The 19780-nt window shown below is 38.2% G+C and overlaps 1 protein-coding gene across 1 annotated transcript in view; it reads right to left on the bottom strand.

Moving 5' to 3' along the window:
* The window catches only part of dner (delta/notch-like EGF repeat containing), a 65846-nt gene that overhangs the window by 22240 nt on the left and 23826 nt on the right, over positions 1 to 19780 (bottom strand). The window contains exons 2-4 of the mRNA XM_038267983.1: positions 12703 to 13050; positions 10982 to 11079; positions 6537 to 6700 (exon numbers count right to left, since the gene is read on the bottom strand). Of these exons, the coding sequence (XP_038123911.1) occupies positions 6537 to 6700; positions 10982 to 11079; positions 12703 to 13050 (610 nt within the window). The remainder of the gene's footprint in view (positions 1 to 6536; positions 6701 to 10981; positions 11080 to 12702; positions 13051 to 19780) is intronic.

Below are 19780 nucleotides of genomic sequence, written 5' to 3'. Positions count from 1 at the left end.
CATGTTAGATCGTTGGAAAGCTTAGATTCTCCACAATTCAACCACATAGTTCATTTTATGGATATACCAAGCACCAAAGGACAATTAACACAGATATAGCCATAGATGGGAAGTAATGAAGTACAAATACTTCGTTACTGTACTCAAGTAGATTTTTCTGATATTTTTACTTTACTTTACTACTTATTTTTATGGCGACTTTTTACTTCTACTCCTTACATTTTTACACAAATATCTGTACTTTCTACTCCTTACATTTTAAAAGATTGGCTCGTTACTTTAGTTTTGAATCATTTCAATGGAGTTACCGTTATTATTTTTCACGTCATCAATACCAAATTCAATCTAATTGGACGGGAATCTACGTTGCATTTGACGCACCACTACAAGATGAATCGACAGATTCGGCGGTATTCATTCGCGGCAAATCATTGCAGCTTGGTGGCGGTGGCGTTAGCATAGTAGTATGGACGACGAGATGATTGAAAATGAACACAACGGAGATCTAGTCCTATTGGCAGACATCCATTTAAAATGTAGGCAACGGCATGAAAAACGTGGTTTCTACTTTTACTTTTATACTTTAAGTAAATTTACAAGCCTGTACTTTGTTACTTTTACTTGAGTAAAGAAGTTTAATCAGTACTTCCACTTTTACCAGAGTATTTTTTAACACAAGTATCTGTACTTTTACTCAAGTACGGAAAGTGAGTACTTTTGCCATCTCTGGATATAGCTGCATGTCAAAATGTACCATGACAAAGCAGCCAAAACAAGCAGGCATCTCTTTATAACTGCTGTTCAAAAAAGACCTATTATTTTCGAGAATAAAAAAAAAAAAACTTTGAGTCATGTTTGAACTGATGCAGCTTGGGCTTAATGCAGCTGGGTTGTTTTACTCACCCAATTTTCATGTATATATTCAGAAACTAGAGGGTGTTAGCTTTCAAATAATGTATCACACATGTAATTTGGGCTTACAGTTCCTAAGTTATTTGCTTTTCAATTTGGGTATGCAAAATAGGCGAGAATTTCCCAAAATGAGGTTGATATTAAGAGGTTACGGCTGTACATGCAGTAACTTCTATCTAGAGTTGTCCTTCATGGCAAGATCAGTTTTTGCAGTATTGTAATATCAGAACTGCAAATGACTGCTTCAAAACAAAATTCCGTGTCATGTATTCGTTATCTTCCTATCAATAAAACAGTTTGTGCCTTAATGGAACACAACTCCCAGTTTTACTCAGTGAAGCAGACACCCTGACAATTTGTTTTCCAACTTTTCTTTTTGAAGAAGCTCATAGTTTCAGTGAGATATGATACTGTATGGTGAGCTATCTGTAATTGTGCTGCTATAGGGTTAGTCTGCTTGAGACATAATGACCACTTTCCCTCTCTCTGTTACTTCTTGTTAATACTCCTTTTATTTTTTTATTCGTTTTCTGCAATTTCCACTTTTAACTGTATGTGCTATTTTTCTAGTTATGTTACATCTGGCCTGGTGTTCTGATCAGCTTTGACACTATCCTAGGGGGGGGGGGGGGGGGGGGGAATCTGCTGTAGCTGCTGCTGCCAGTGACTTCATGTTCTCCCTCTACACAGGATAAACTTGGCCCTGTCTTTGATTAGTTAATCCTATCTCTCTCCTTGACATTAACTTGGCTAAACTTTTCTGGGACTGACTGATGTGCTTTTTTTCATCCAATGGACTTGGAAACTGACTCAAAGCTAATCTGTTTGAGTCTCCTTCCACTAGAGGAGCTAATACTGCTGTTAAAATGAGCTTTTCTCTCACGAAGAGAGTACAACCTGATCAGCTCTCTGTGTTATTTTTTGCCACTTTTCCATCAGTACCTAATCTATTCAGGTCGGGACTCCGGTCAACACAATTTGATTAATTTACTATTACAGTGAAGTAGCATTTCAGTGGGAGCTGATCAATCATTTCAAGGTGGTGCGAGAGGCCATGTAGACCTGTAAGACAAGGTTGGCTAATGCTTCATAATGCTAATGTAACCTAATTCTAGCTTTATATAATAGTGCTAATACACAATAACCCCAACATAAAATAATTAAATAGTTATTCCTTATCAAAACATGCTGTGACTAGTGATGTATGCCCCAATCAGTGAGGTACATTCCTCTGACTTTGTTTTGAGTACAAGAAGCACAGCAGACAACCAGAAACTAAAGATAGTAATGGTTCCATGAAACCATTAGTAATGGAAAAGCTAAAAAATTGAATCATCCCATAGAAAACTGTTCTTATTAAAAAGGGAAATTTGTTTGTCTTCTTGAAGCTCCAAAAAGTCATGGTTTGTTCCTATTACAGTGGATGTCCTTTCCACATGTCATGATCATGGCTCTGAGGGTTGGCCTAATTGCTCATTTCATTCACCTACCTAACTCTGTCCGTTTTCCTATTACTGCTTATCTAATCCACCTGCTTATATATATATATATATATATATATATATATATATATATATATGACTCAGTTCCAGCCATAGGGGCCAGATCATTGAGGTTGAGATTATTGTTGTTGTTCTTGTTTAGGTTCTCAATCTCGGGGGCCAGTGGTGAGAGAAGTTTTTAGTGTTTTGTGGTGTTCCTGAGTTCCTGATCATGATCTGCCTCTTATCCACTGAGCGTACCCTGTCCCTGTATTGGAGAGAGCGAGTTTATAGCGTACCGTAGTTTTCCTGATCTCCTAACCTGTTCTGCCTCTCAACCACTGTGCTTGCCTGTTCACATCTGAACGTTCTTTCTGAGCTCTCTGTGGACTCTTGGAACCCTGAACCAGACTGTTCCTGTTCCAATCGGTATCCCTGATAGGGCTTTGGACTCCTGTACCTCTGAGCCTTCCTGTTCTGATCTGTTTTGCAGACCTGGCTCGGACTCCTGCTTGCCCTCTGGGACTGCAGCATTGAGGACACTCTGGTTGTAGTTGGCAGCCTTACGGCTAGATCCTATCATTTTCTATAGAGATAGACTGAACAAGAGTTTTCAGTGATAGGCCCAGCCGCAGCTGCTGCAGATCCGCAGATCCACCTGAGATTCAGTTTAATAAATGCTTTGAATTATCTCACTGTCTGTCTCGCCTGAACTCTGGTTCCTACGTTCTGAGTCTGTTACCCCACCGTCACCACCTGTATGCTCCGTATACAACATATGACAATACAATGCAAGTGACTGTTAACAGTAAGTACAGACTTATCAAGGGAAAGTCAATGCGACAAGATTCTGGCTGGGTTTCCTTAAATTGAAAACGTTTTAACCAATCTGCTTGCATGATTTCACTGAACTGACTTTGTGCCTTGATTTGACGTGTTGTAAATATCAAATCAAGATTGATTTGACGTGTTGTATGTAAATAAGAACATTAGAAAACAATTGTGAACCATTCTGATTTTTTTTTTCTATTTAACATCCTTCCTTTTTAACTGCGCCTTAGCAATCTGAAATTACATTTTTTGGTTTCCATCCATAAAAGTTTCTTTTATCCCACTCAGCTGTCCTTTTAGCACATTAGGGAGATAAACTATCATAGCAAAGATCAATTTAACACTTTCCCTGAGATGCTACTGTTACTCTTAAGATGTATCAAAAGACAAATGGATGGAAACCAATCTTTGAATTGTTCTCCCATGATGCCTCTCTCTCTGGATCTGTAAACTTCAAACATCTCTTTTATTATGTGTTCAATCAAGGCTGACAGTTTCACTGCTGCTCGGATAAAAATAGCACCATAGTAAAAAGCAGGTGCTGTTTTATGGAATCTGACCCGGGCCAATGAACTGAATGTCCACCAGTGATGAAGCAGTGATGTCAGTTTGCCCCACCAATCAGAACTCGGATGGCGCCGAGCACGTTCCGCTGTCATCGTCTGACTTAATGATCATTAAACCCAATGACAATGAAAATTGGACCTGCAGAGTCATTTTGGCTTCAACTGTAAAATCACAAGTCCAGAATAATAATACCAGGTTTATCTTAAAGGTAAAATTTGATAGATCCTGGTGTGCAAAGATGCACACCAGAAATGGATGCAGATGAATATGTTGTGAACATTAGTCATACACGATTAAGCCTGGCGCCTGTAAAAAACAAATCACATAAACCAATTGTGTCTCACAATTTGACCTTTTGTCTCTGCTGCTGCATCATTTGTCTTCCTGTCCTTCCCTATAATCCCTTTCTGCCTTGTCGTCTCCTCTTTGCCCCCATTTTCTTATCCTAATCCTTCACACCAGCCGTCCATTCCTCCTTTTTTTCTTTTTAATTCATCTTAACAATTTCATTCCCTCTTGAGCAGAAGTGATGGCTGCCACAGAGGTAGCAGAAATGAAGGTCAGCTGTCAGACAGGAAGTACATGAAAACAGCGCCATGTATGTAGGGCGCAACAAAGAGGTCAACCAGCCCTTTAATTATTCCCCGGTTTCAGTTCCTACTGCAGCTCTACAAGAACTCAAACACCCCAAAACAGCAGCATGAAAAAAGCTCAAATATAAACTTCAAGATGGTGATGTAAGATTCTGACTCTTTGATTCAAAGTTTTCTTTTTCTCCTCACTGAAATACAAAAATAACACTGCAAGAAGTAAAAGTTATTAAAACTGGATGGCCATAAAATTATGTTATTTCCTTGTCTTGTTAAACTGATTTGATAATTGTCCTTTTGTTTTGGAATTGGAATGATACAGTTAGGATACACGCAACTTTATAAAAGTATGGACTCTAATAAACTTGCCAGGGCCTTTAAAAGAGAAATACACCCAAAGCACCACATATCTTCTACCGTGTTTAACGAGTGGACTTATATCTGTAATTAATGTTGCTGAAAATCTCAGTCTTAAGCTTCGTTTATGCCTGATCATTGTGGTCTAAGGTATTCAATACATCCACAAAAAGTACAGCAGAAATTAGGCTGGCAAATTCAAAAAATATACCAGCAAAAAAAATGTGCCTATTACACATATATAAAAACACATGCCGAAGCGTTTATTTATTTATTTTTTTGCTTTGTTTTTTATGCTCAACATTACAAAAACCTGGTAGATTGTTCCATTAGTGATAATTGTTGCTGGGTTGGACCAATAACAGCAGTCAATGACCGTTGCACGGCCACGGATGTCAATCAATCAATTAACACAGAGAGAGGAGAACTCAGAAAATATTGGAAAGAAGCATGAAACGAAAAGATGGCCCTAATAATAAACTTTAAGCCCTTCAGGCAGATGCTGCCAAAAATGAAGAGCTAACCCAGGTGTTTGCAGGTGGAGTCTACTGAGGCAGCTGCAGGTGTTTATGGAAAGAGAACCACAGCAGTGGGCGGTCCATTTGTGGGGAAATCTGAACTTCACTTAAGAAGTGATGAACTACAGTCTGCTTGGGTCAGATATGAAGCAAGTTTTTAGTTAGTTTATTTTGGCTTTGCTTGCTCATTCTTAACACAATCAGTAGTTAGATATAAGGTGTTTAAGACAAGTGATAATAGTGATATTATTACTTCATTAACGTTATTCTTATTCATTCATTTAGTTAAATTCAGTCTTTATTAGTTAGGTTTAAACATTATAGTGTTTATTAATTGATATATGTTCACTATGTGGTATTTTTCTCTACTCAGAAACCACTAAAGCTCAATTGATTTGGCTGTTATTCATCATTAATATTAAAATATCCCCCTAATCCTGCTGTTTGCAATGCTAGAAACATGTTCCTCACATTGTTTTGCTCCTGAATGCACCATTACATCAGGATAACATGTAAATCACTCCCTCCAATCCTGTATTTCACATTCGGTGTGAACACATGATTGTTCTTGTATCCCAAAGCTCTACCCAGCTCCTTTCAAATTGTTAACAGCATAAATCAAACCCCCTATGGTTACGTCTTTGAGAGTGTGACAGAAAATGCAGACATCATTAGCAAGTTTGCATTTTGACACTATTTCATGGTTGCTGTTGGGCTGTGGGGAACCCACTCTCATCTAGGTCTGTTTGTCGCTATTTTAAACAGGTTGTTAACTGCAGATCTGCATAACTTTAGAAGATCAACACGCATATGGCTTAATTAAATGACCTGGTCTGTTGTCTTTCCCATTTTTTGAAACGTAGTCACAGGGAATGCCGCTCCGTGTGATTTCTTATTCGTACCAAAAAAAAGCAAAAAGTTCACAAATTAAATTTAAATGTCTAAAGTGACAGAGTGAGTCTTAGCACTTGTGAGCTGGTTAGAAACGATACGTTTTTAACTTTTGTGTTTTCCTCTCTACCAATTAATGTACTCAAATATTGATGGATTTCCATAGTTTAAAACATGACATTTTGCTAATGCAAAAACATAATTAATTTATTTTAAACCTTTTTACATATATTTAATGTATCACTGATCACTCGTCCATAAGCTTGCAAATTTAACACTGTGTTCTGCTTATTGATAATTATCAGACATTAACCAAGCAATTCAATGCTGTTCTTTCACTTTACACTCCACAGGTTGGTCGCTGTTATCCGTAGTTAGAAAAGACTCACTAAGAAAGTAGTTCTGTCCGAGAGGCAGCAAACGGTCTGGAACCACAAAACCATCCGGGGCCTGCAGAAACCATACGGTGGTGCCGTTCAGGATAGAAGAACGAAGAAAACCCTCTTCACTGACACGCCACAGCACCGGGGCTCCATTGGCATTCACCAGCACCCTAGTGCAAGGGAAAGAAAGAGGAAGAAAAGGGAGCAATTTTGCATTTTCTGCTGTATCACCAAATAATTTTCACTGATTTCCTTTTTAATACAAATTTTAATTTTATCCCTACAGTTAATCCATATTTGAACCACCTTTTTTGATAGACAGTGATGCTTTGCATGTGTTCTTACCATTGGCATTTGAAGCATAAATGTGCCTCGCAGGGCAAATGTACTTCCCCTCACCTGAAACACATCCTGGGTACTTTGAGGTACTATTTGATGAATTACATTACCTATGTACTTCCAGTTTAATGTAGAGTTGGTTTGTTGGTTGTCTGTAATCAGGAGTTAATGCTTTTCTTATTGCTCGTTTCTGTAGGATTTAGATTCTGCATTTGTTTCATAAGTACTTCCCTATACTTCAAGTAGGGAAGTGTAAAGAAATAGCACAAATCAGGCTAATGGTCCGTTTAATGAAGCAGGGGTAAAAATTTCAGATTCAAATCTGCAACTCTAAATTGATCCAGCCAAAAGTCGGGAACTCTGAATATTGGGTTTCACAACGGCTGCTATCAATTAGTTCAATCAATTTTAGCTTGGTTCACTCAGAGTTACACACAAGTATGAAAAGCCATTATCAGTTGAGCGCCGATTCGATAAGTCACCATGACAACAGGCAACAGGAAGTGCCTATTTCACCCCACTGTAACTAGAGATTTAAATGCAGGAATGCAAAAAAATTAAATAAAAAAGGAAAATGTGTTTTAAAGACAGACAAACAGCGCTACAGCTACAAAGGATAGGAAGGTGGCGAAGGAGAAGATTGTTGCTCAAGTTAATGTGTAAGTTTATATGAAGTGGACTACGGCAGGCCGTTATTACATTTATTAAAAGCACTCCTCTCTGTTGTTCCATGTGTAGATCACTAAAATAAGTCAAAATCACACACCAAGATCTAACTGTAATAATATATTTTCTAATTTACATTTTTGTAAGAGAAACTGAATTTTAGGAAGTAAAATCATTGCTACCAATTTCAAGAAGAATATTTCTTCTATTTCTATATTGTTTGTCTTATGTCCAATGTTTGTGTTGAATTGACTATTACTAAAAATAATACACTTTATTTTCCCCTAAAATCCCTTTTTTGTCCCACAAAATTCAATACGGAGAGTTCTCTTTGCACAGTAACCATGAGTTGTTGCAGATTTTCTGCACAACAAAATACTGTTGTATCATCAGCTAACAATAGAGAACTTAGGTTTTCACGATTCCAATTTTTTTTTTTCCATCTACAAAAATAAACAAAAAAGGGTTCAACACTGACCCTGGGGGACCCCACAGCTAATAGTTTGTATTTGAAATCTGTTTTCATCCATTGTTTTAGTCTGTTAAATAAATTATTTGATTGTTATTTCTCTAATTTTCTACCTTTGTCATTTCCTCATTATTAATTCATGGTCAACAGTATCAAAAGCTTTTTTCAAGTCCAGAAAAACTCTTATTGCATATTCTTTTTTTTTATTATTATCTAAATAAGTTTATTGTACCACAATGTGGAAATGTACCAACTGAACAGAGTACTTGCAACTTTCTCCAGAGCACAAGTGCACTGCTCTAACCACTAGGCCAAAACTCCCCCTATATAACTCCAATATAATACTGTTTTTTTTACTGTTTCTGATAAATCTAATCTTCTGTATTTCTTAATTCTATATTCAGCCTTCACAGTTCTTTTACTTAAAGAATTGTTGCACATTATAGTGTATTTTTCCCCTTGTATGCATTCAGGATTCCTTTGGTTACTCATGGCTCATTTATATGATTTTGTATAGTAACTTTTTCACTAGTGGGCAATGTTTCCCAAACGTAATAGGATAGATTAAGAGGCCTCATCTGTGTTTTCCACCAAAAAAGATTTCCATTTCTGCCTCTGCAGTTCTTCTTTTAACCTATTGATAGTTTTTTTTTCTGTTATTTGTCTTTTTATGAGAATCGCTTTATGGTCTTTCTTATTGATTGTATTAGTGCAGCTGTGGATGATTGCAAACACCTGGAGGAGGTCACTAATATCGCTGATTAGCCCATTCACTATTTTCCCATCAATAATCATGGTTAATATGTTTTCAGTGAGAGTTGCACTGGCTGTAATTGTAGGACATAAACCTGCCCAGTAAATTGGGTTGATGTATTCTGTAGTTGCATTGTGCTCCTCTGGATTTAACAAATCGATGTTCAAATCCCTGCAAATAAAACTGAGCTTTTTAGGGTCTAGATGAACTAAATCAGATAGTTTCTCTCTAATAGTATCAATACAGGAACAAGGTTTTCTATAAATACAACTTACTGCCAAGTTTTTTCGAGTTCTTCATATCAATTTCAATAGCAACACACTCCATCATATTACCCATAACAAATTACATGTTGCAAACTACATTACATTTGTACCTTTTGTCAACATATAGAGCAACTCCCCCTCCCCTTGTTGCCCGACTATGAAGCAACTATCATACCTTTATTCTGTACCCGATCAGTTTGTTCCTTATTTAAACAAGTTTCTGAAATTGCTATTACAGTAAATGGATAATCTAGCGGTTTTAATCAATGTTTGACCTCTGGAAGGTTGCAACTTAAGCTCCTGCTGTTGTAGTGTATCATGGATATTGTTTAATTTATATTTTGGTTTAATTCAATAAATTGTTTTTCTGTGTTGGATACCTGAACAAAATCAAGCCTACATCTAAATCAGTAAAATCAGTTTAAAACATTAAAATGCCACTGTGATAAACCTTTTTGTTTACGCTTTGAAGACTGGCCTTTCAACAGAGGTCTGCAGACTCATTATTTAAATAATGCTTAACAACTTAAAACCTCTAAATGAAACTAGAGATTTGTTGCAGAAGTAGAGAAACTCTTAGGTTAGTATTCTGAAAATGGACTACCCAATGTGAGGAAAAGGCTGCATATCATACCAAATACTGCACTAAACCAGAAGCTTGTTGAAAGGGGAGAAAAGATGAGAGGAAAGCTGAAATAAGCTGGATCTTCTCACAGAAAGCCCTCATGAGAGCCAGACAGGGGAGAAAAACGTAATCTGTCAGCTGCAGTTGTAAAAAAGATGCTCAACAGCTCAAGTGAAGCTGCTCCGAATAAACAACGTTAAGAGCCTCTCTAACCTCCTTCCTACACTGAATTCATCTTTTTCATATTAACCAAAACAACTAAAACAATGTGTGATTATCCTCTTAGCCTCCATGTTGTGCATTGGCTCTAATGAGTGTTTACAGCTGATAAGGGCTGTAATTATTATTACCTCTACAGTGATTCAGCTGAAAGGGTTCTGCGGAAAAAAGACAATCAGAAATAGAAGAATAATTCTATATCTGAAAGGAGAAAGTGATGAAACAGGCAGAATATATTGTTTTATATAAAAAAAAAAATGGCTTTATTCTCAGCTAAGAGTTATTTTTTTCACATAGTACCCGGTAGCTATGGGTGGGTTTTTTCTAATAATGATTAAAATAAACATTTGGAAACTGTATTTCATATTTACTCTGGTTTTCTTTGTATCTTACAAACTTTGATTTGAGTATTTTAAGCATTTTAGTTTGAAAAACAAACCAACAACAGAAGAAACCAATACTTGAGGCCTTTGACAAATACTTTCTTCTGTGATAATGATTTTTCTACTTGTAATTATAATGCAAAAAAAAAGAAAACTAAGCAGTGGAGGTTAACTTGCAGCCTTTTTTTCTAGGACCTGTGACGTGCCTCCCATGTATAATAAGGAACATCAAGGACATCCAGGAAATCACCTTGATCACTCCTCCTGCATAATTCATTGACCCTTTGATTACTGGGTAGCAGTTAGACTTTTTTAGGACAACCATAGTCTTTAATGAATTAAGCACAGCTGCACTAAAATGACAAATGTTGGGTCACAGAATTTCTAATGAAAGGATATTAGTGAAAAGATCAAGATGAAAAATGTTTCCTCCAGAAGTTGCTATTTTTATTTCTTCTGTGGGATAATTATGCACAGAACCACCTTTCCCAGGGTTGCAGCTGAGCTGGCACTAAAGATCACATAGTGCCACCCAAATACTTCTTTTTTAAGCAACTGGATGCAGCACTTTTTAAAAGCAATGGCAGTCTTATTGGGATCCATAGCAGTAGATTTATTAGATGGTCATCTCCAGACTGAAGTTTAAACTGCAGCTGATAAAAACTCTAAAGCGAAAGAAGATGGATTTTGTTGCTTTGTCAGTTTAAAAGCTTCATGATATTAATCTTACTTCACAGCTGTTTCTTCCGGCACCTCCAGAGACAGAGTCAGTGTTCCTGATGTCAGCTCACAGAGCTCAGGGCTCACACAGTGCAGACCCTCAGTGACCTGAAGCACAAAACCCAACACACAAAACAAGGTAGAGTTAATGCTATCAGTATTTAAGAGACAGCTTGTTGCATTGATTTAAGAGCATCTAGAAGTAATCATATGTTGGTAGTGGATTGCATGGGGCCTCTTTGCTGCTTTAGGATCTGAATGACCTCCCATAATTGAGGAATCCATGAATTCTGCCCTCTACCAAATAATCCAACAATGACCTGCAATCAGTTTCTTTACTTAAGATCAGTTCACTATTTTATGCAGCAGGACAATAATCTAAGGTGCACTTTTAAGAGTGTGTCCTAGTCAAAGTCTGATGCATAAATCTGATTAAGATGCTGCAGATCGACTGTAAACTGACCAAATTAGAACAATTCTGCAAAGAGGACCAGGATCAAGTTACTCCAAGTGGAAAAAGTCATATCCAGTTTATGCAGAAATTATATTTAAGTGCATTGGTTCTCGACCTTATTGGGTCACGACCCCCAAATTAACGTGCACCGCTGTCCATGACCCCCCATGCTGGATCAGTATACTTATATGTAGCATTTACATAATCAGACAAGCACTAATGAACTCACATCAGGTATTAGACTCATTTTCATCTTATTGTGAAACAACAATGGTCGCTACATCTCATCATTTTGCAGCTGAAATGTAAACAAGTAACCAACAATTTTGTGCTAAACTTTAACAAAACAAACTAGAAAACTGCTCATGTTTAATTTTAAATGTCTATGTTCCCGATAGCTTAAACCTGAAAAATAACTTCCTGGTCAAAAGCAGTATTGTTTTTCTGCAACTATTTAACGTGATGGCTGCACCTGCTGGTTTGAACAGTCGCTTCTTGGCTTGTTAGAATGTTAGAAACAACCATCACTCTCAAGTCTGAGGAGTTTTGATCTGTATTTTTTTTTTATGTATTTTAGTGCAGAAAAGGTATTTTCTGACAAATATGCTGAGGGAAATGGAAACTGTCGATCAATTGCAGCTTTCAACAGTGTTGTGTACTCTGTTGCTACTGACAACCAGAATTCTTCTAGCATGCATGCAGAGAATTAGCATCTGTAATATAAGGTCAGCTAAGAGATCAAGCAGGGCGTCCTGCAGCTCTGATGACAGGTGACGCCGGATGAAGGTGGTGAAAGGCCTATAAAGTCGTTCTTTTCTGACAAGGCGTTATTGGGGAAGTAGTTATTAAAACTTTCAAATAGGCTCCTCAGGGGAGAAGCAATAATTTATTTCATAGTTTGACTAATAATGTTATAACTTCATAAAGCCCTCAAGCTCCTGGAACATTTCAATACTTCCTGCAGCCTTCCACACCAGCTTTTACTTAAATGCTGTGACCTTAGTGGACGTGTTTGTAAAAAGCCTGTATAAAATAAATTAATCCTCTAATGTCCGGTTGGAAGCTACAGTAATTTAGCTCTTTTTGTATTTTTTTCAAAATGATTTGGCAACCCCTAAGAATCGTCTCACGACCCAAATTGGGGTCGGGACCCCAAGGTTGAGAATGGCTGGTTTAGGTTACAGTTCATTTTCTACTTAGCGCTGTGATGGTTTGGATTGTTTTACGTAGATACAGTAAATCTACTGGAACTAAGGTTTTAATCTTGTATTTCTCACTCTGTCAGCTTCCCATTGCACCACCAGCAGCCTCTGCCCGGGTTTGGGCTGCCACGGCTGCAGGGTGGGGGGTGCCTCTGTGGTGGTGACTGGGATGGTGGTTGGCTTCTGGTGCGACGTTGTGGCCGTTGTTGTGGAGGTTACCGGCGTCGCCAGCTCAGGAGCAGAGGGGGTGGCGGGGCTCCAGTCGGCGCCGGGCGGCAGGTCCAACAAGATCTGATCGCACCTCTCTCCTTCGTAGCCTTCTGTGCACTCGCAGGAGTAGGCCGGCTCACCCTCCTCCCCGCCTTCGCTCCGGCTGCAGTTTCCATGGAGACAAGGGCTGCTGGCACATGGGTCCGTGAAAAACTGAGATAATGGAGAGAATAAACAACAAAAACACATAACAGAGAACACAGTGGTGTCAAAGTCAGAGGAGGAAACAAGAGGCAAACATAATTATCTCGCTGGGTTCATCACTGCTGTTTACAGCTCGGCATCAGCTCCTGGTTGACAGGTTTATACCAGGATGGCAGAAAACATTAAGAAACAGTCTGGTGTTTCTTTCAGATGTGTTAATGATGGTAACATCTAAAGCTGTAGCACTGTGTGTAGCTACTTATAATGTTGCCTCTCTTTGCAGGCTTTATGCATACCATACTAATCATGATTGACTTGATGTTTTGTGTCTTATTTTAAATATTTTTTCTATTTTTTATGTTGTTTATAATTGTTACCTGTGTCTGAACTTAAGTCATTGTTTATAGCTGCTTTTTTTGGATACTGACAAGAATAGCTGATTAATTTAGTTAAAACTTTCCACCTAATCAAACAATTCTTTAGTCTAGAAATCGAAGAAAGTTTTTCAAAGTGCATATATTATAAAAGGACGAAACATGAACAAATCCCAGTCTGGCTACCTTAGGGTTTAAGATGCAGATAGATTTTTTTACACAATATTGTGCACCAAACAATGTGTCTGGGCTGAAAGGATGTTTTGGTCCAGGATATTAAAACTACAGGAAAGAGGAGGACGGTCTCCGCTTGGCCGCAAATTTAATTCTGATCAGAAAAGATAATGGTTTCTTTTAATGGAGTTTTTACTTTCTATAACTCCTTTTTTGAAACCTTTTTGCTGACATCAGCTGATTTAATTAAATCAACATTAACTCTGTGAAAGCATCTGACTGCAGCAACAGTCAGCATTTCCTCTCTCCCTTTATGCACCGCACGAGCAAAATTCACTTTAGGGCACTTTTTTGGGCCAATTAAATGTTTGTGCAGGAAAAATATTTGTAGTCTGTGGACAAATAAAGCTTGATTAAGTGGAGGCAATCCACAATCTACAAGCAATCCATTGGGATCCAGAGGCTTGCCCTCCTGAGGGCGCCGAGGATCCCCTCCTGTTGTATGTTTTTCTGTCGGGACTTGGGTTACTGTTGGGATCTGGAGATCTGCCACCTGTCTCCAGCAGAGAGCGCTGTGGGTCTCCTGGGCTGGGGCCTCCAGCACACCTGAGGATCATCAGCCCATCAGGGGACCTCCTACATAAGCAGCAGCCAGACCTGTCTTCGTCGCCAGAGTGTTGACCAGTTTTGGTTAGCGGAACCTGAGCCTCTGTTTCACGTTAAGAATCTTAGTCTGCTCTTGAGAGTAATTAGATTCTAACCTGCCTCTGTCTTCTCTGCTCACAGGAAAGTCCGACTGAAGTCTGTAGCTCTGGAGGAGCTAGCTTGGAAACCTGCCTGCCTGCCCTAAGAAGCCAAACCTGAAGACAATCAGTCTGGATTCCCCAGCCAGCTCTCATGGGAGAGCTAGGACATCAAGTCAAGGTCTGAAACTCTCTAGTCTGAAGCTAGACGCTGCTGCTGCTGAGCTCTCTGCTGAACCCATAGTCTCTGGACCCAATTGGTTCCCCCTCTCCAGTGATCTGTCTGAACCTCATCAAGGTACAAATCTGAATCAAACATCAATCAAGTCTTCTCCCTGCCTGGCTAACCAAACAATCCATCTCTGCAAATTCTCAGTGATTGATGTCCCGGACCTGTACCTGAACCAGCTCTTGTTATTCTGTGTGCTCAACCTTTAATAAACTGTTAAACTTTTACCCCGTTTCTGTGGTGTTCTGCATGTGGGTTTATACACTAGAGACCCTTCATGACAGTTACCTAATACATTGTATGAGGGTGATCAAGTAATCAAGTCTGTGGAGAAATAAGCTCAGTCTAATCTGACTACTGAGAAAAAGTTGATCTTTTAAATTACTTCTATTTATTCTTTACTTTACAATCATTAAATATAGGATATTTGATGCTATTGATGAGGTAGACTGGGTTTGACACAGAGCTTATAAATCCCTCCAAAGGGTGCCGGAGTTACAGGTCTCCAAGCTATTCTCTCTAACAATATTTGTCTTAAATTCTTTGTCTTAAATGCGAGTCAATCACCTTTTAAAACTTTCATATTGCTTCTGTGAATGGCTTTTTTAGCCAGTATATTACTTCAACAGCAACACCATAATGGTTCATATTAGGCTCACTAAACATCACTGAAATACCATAAAAAAAATTGGTGTCTATTATATTTTTCTTAATTTTAAACCATTATGATAACAAAAAAAAGTCAATGCATTTATTCTATAAAAATAATCTATGTTGTTTTTTAGATGAAATTGTTAAGGTAATTTTATATCCTTATTTTGTTTTGTTTACTGTGTAAATACCTTGATCTCATGAAATTGTAAACTTTTTATTTACACATATGTTATCATAACGTGAAAATCTCTCACTGGCCATTCCTTTATCTACAGACTTGTACTTTCTTCTGAAAGGAAATTTCATCCACGACGAAGCATTGAGAAAAATGCTCCCTGACAGCCTCCTTCATGCTGGTTTCCCCCATAAATAATTGATCACATTTAGAGAAAACCTTCTGCTACTTTCACTGAAAACAAGAGGTGACAAAACTCACTGCTCAACGCTGCTGTCTCTTGTATACCTTACTTGTTAGATTTAGACTATATGTAAATTGCTGCTTCTTACTAATTGATGCATGAATTGTTGTAGAAGATTGCAATGATGCTGTTCTAATAACCAAGAAGAAAAACAACAGCTTAGAGAGTGGAGGGGGAGAACAGAGGCTTTGTAATGATACTCCCAGTGAATCTCCCTTGCTGCGTACAGATGTCAGCTTGTGAATGCACGCTAGTGAGAGAAACAGTGAGTGGCAGAGCAACAAAGACTTGTGAACAGTCTGTTCTCTCCACAGCCAAAGTCACAGCTCATTAGTGCTAATCTGTCTGTGAAGCTTCCACTGTTTGCCCCTCTGACAAACTTTTGAATGCTTTGACAGTCCACCCTCTCGCTTGTACAGTTCTATGCTCTTTTCTCCGCTCGCAGTCTGAATTGATCAACCTTTAAAGGACGACAACACTGTCCTCTTTTTGGTACAGTGAGTCTGACTCATGACCTTTTTCTTGTGTCACTCCAGATTGGTCTCTAAACCAAAGAGCTCCAACAACAAAAAACATACAGTCCAACACCAGGTAGAATAGAATAAGGTCTTGAAATGTATACTGCAGCATCTATACAACTTGAGTATTTTTATTATATTAAAACCTATTTCTCTAAGGCACACATCTCAGAGTAAACTGTCTATGTCAGGGAAAAATTACCAAAAACATTTCAATCAACCATTGTAACTGATAAGCAGCAAACTCCATTAATGGCCACTTTAAAAAGATCTCCGCAAAATCCATCTCATGTGAGGGAAAAGACTAAAAAATGATCCTTGGGTTCGCGGAGGTGAGTTGGCATCGTTAAGCAGGTTGGTTTAAAAATGTACTCTTAGATTTCAAAATATTCCAGGAAAGTTTCTCAAACAAGCTCAAGGTTGAAAGACTTTGCTTTTTAATGAGCTGGTGGGACTGCTAGAAGAAAACAGCACAAGAGTTTCTCCAGAAGAGGCAAGCTTAAAGTATCTGTCAGGAGCCAAGAGCCAAGGTAGAACCTGAAAAGGTCCCCACCACTGGTCTATCAATGGGCAACACACAGACAAACAAACATGCATGCAAACACTCAGACTTCAAGGCTTTCTTAGATTGGCCAATTAGCCTTCAACTACTGGGTCTTACCAAGCCTGAGGCAGCCAGAAGCCAGATGCTGAGAGCTGCTGCTTTTTTCATCTATTGACACGATGACAAGCAACTGTCCCCATATTACCAGGGTAATCAGGATGGTTTAAAACAGCAGGGAGACATTGGAATAATGTAGGACATTTTGCTACGGATCCCTTCATCCTCATCATTTATTTTTGCTCAAATCTATGGCACAATTTAATATAAGATGATGACACATCTATTTCACCTTTTAGTTAGTCAACTTGCATCTATATCAAGGGGTATGCAGAGGTGTAATAAGTATTAATGTTTATTACTCAAGTAGAAGTATAAATCCTACTGTTAAAAACATTTTTGTTGAATTTAGAGTATAAACTAAGGCTTTTTAATCAAGTAATAGTGTAAAAGTACCAGTTTTAAAACTACTTAAAGTATTAAAGGAAAAGTAATGCAGGGAACGATTTAAACCTTATTCTGCACTCGCTATTAAAGGGATATTTTTCTACAACTCTGGATGATAACTTCCTTATACTTAATTTTCTTAGTTTTATAACTAATGGCAACAGTGTCAAATTTAACTTTGGTTCATCTTGAAAAACCTATCAGTTTTGGTATGTTGTGAACAACAAGTTGGTGCAGTACTGAGTCCGACCACAGGGAAATTAATTTTTCCAGATGAAACAAATTATTTTGATGATTTTTAGTTTTTTTAAATACCAACAGCACCTAATATAAAATTAGCTGGAAACAAAGAAACTGTTAGGAATCCAGTTTTGTGTGGGTTGTTTTTGTGTTTCCCTCTCTCCAACACCAGGTGGTGCCCTGTCCTCGTTGGCCCTCCCTGCACACCTGTGGCTCGTTGGATCATCACTGAGGAGTATTTGAGCAGCGGGCTGTCACTACCTCGATGCCAGAGTGTTTGCCAGTTTTGGGTACTATAGCCACGCTGAGATCAGCTGAGTCTAACCTAAGCTTTGTTTCTCTGAGTCTTATGTTGTTTTTTGTCTTTGCTCTTCGGCAGGAAACCTTCCTGTGAAACTGGAGACCTGGACCTTCTCCCCCTGGAATGATTTATTGAGTACACACTGAGCAGGGGAAAACCTTCACATGATCCGTTCAAGTCCCCATCGGAAAACGAAGTGACAGTCTGTTCCATTACTCCTTTGGGTCCAACGAATGTCTACCTGTCCGCTCTCCTACGAGTCCCCTCTTCTCTAGATTAATCCCACACAGACTGGATTCAAGGATTGACAAGAGCCCCCTCAAACGTGAGTCCCTTTCCTGCATTATAAAAGCCTCAGTCAAAATTCCTACGGTCCCTGAACTGATCACAGTGATCTCCCCTTCAGACTTTCCAGTTCTGGTTCACTAGTTATTCAGCTACACTTAATAAACCGGTTAACCTTTTCCCTTGGTCTCTGAGTGGTTCTCTGCATGTGGGTCAGATACCTTAAACCAATCATGACAGAAACAAAATTAATGAGTCAATTTTTAAAATGTAAGGAGTAGAAATAAAAATTCTAACAAAGTAATTTTTCCACTAAAGTATAGCTAGCCAAAATTTGTACTTAAGGAAGGTAACAAAGTAAGCATCATACTTTGTTACTTGACACCTCTGGGGGTATGAATAATTTTGGGCTTACTGTATATTTAACAACATCTTGATGCAATAGGTGTACAGTACTACTATATACATAGAAACCACCTTTTTTGTTGACCTATGCATTTTATGCTGGTATTAATATTCCTGCATTTAGCCGTGTCTGTGTCTTTATTTTGTTGTTGTTGGTTAGTATGCTCCAGGCTTCGGCAAAACATATGGATCAATTTCCTCTGAGGAGCGGATAATAACCACTTTATCTATATCCCTCTACGCACCAACAAACACAACAAAGAGATCCTCTAAGGCCAAATTAATGGCTTCGCCAGGTGATGTGATCCACTTTCTAATTTGAGATGGTGGCCCCAGAGGAGGAGGAATCAATACAACCATGAAGAGGAAAACAGCAACACTTTTCACTTACAGACTAGATGGGTTCATTTTAAAGAGGGTTGAGCTCTTGCTCCTTTAGATTTAGAAGACACACAGAGATGTTTCCTGGCAGTGAAATGTATTTTTACTTGTACTCATTTTTTATACAGCTATTCTTCACACTGTGATTTAATTAGACCATATTTAGAGAGGCTAAATGCAGCTGCTGTGTTCCAGCTTCTGCTCAGCACAGATGTTCACAGATAGTTGCCTCAATCTGAGGATAACTCTTTAACTAGACTGTATGAGAAAGTTTGATTTTTTTTTAAGTTTCCTTGTAATTAAAGTCTAAATTTTGCTGGGCTCTGGATTAAAATCCAAGATAAACCTTTACAATTTGACATCCTCTGATAAATGGTAAAGATGTTCATTTAAAAAAATAGAGAACAATGTTTGTCGCTATGTATTCTATCTCGTGCAACTTTGTTTTTATCGACCAAGTCCTCTTCGTTCTTTTCCTGTCTTTTATTAGCAAAATTAAGCTTGATATTGTACATCTGAAACTGGGACCATCCTGTCTTATTTCCAAGCTTTCAGTAGCAGATCACAGATAATTTCTAAACTGCAAAATGCCTTTTTTTTTTTTTTATAAACTTGGAAGTTTCTGCATGACTAATCAAATCTATTTTACATGAAAGAGCATAAATATGAACAGAGAATAAAATACAGACACATCTGCTGCAGGAAAGATGTCTGTGAGATAAAAGTGACTGAAACTACAAAGACCAACGAGCTGTTTTGTTTTCCTGTACTGTTCAGGAGGCGTGTCATGAAAATATGTAGTAACTATGGTGACGGGGCAAAGAAAATCATGTTGATTATTTGAGCAAATCATTTCTGTTTTTCCTATTTCACACCTATATATTATGTAAATTGAAGATTGTGTGGTGCTCTGAGCTAAATGCAGGTTTTTCTAGGACCACAGAGAAATGAAGCGCTGAAAGAAAGGT

This window comes from Cyprinodon tularosa, unplaced genomic scaffold (genome assembly GCF_016077235.1).
Source record: "Cyprinodon tularosa strain WSP-4 unplaced genomic scaffold, ASM1607723v1 ctg69, whole genome shotgun sequence".
NCBI classification, from domain to species: domain Eukaryota; kingdom Metazoa; phylum Chordata; class Actinopteri; order Cyprinodontiformes; family Cyprinodontidae; genus Cyprinodon; species Cyprinodon tularosa.
Note: the sequence above shows the minus strand (reverse complement) of the source record. Positions and strands in the feature narration are given on the sequence as shown.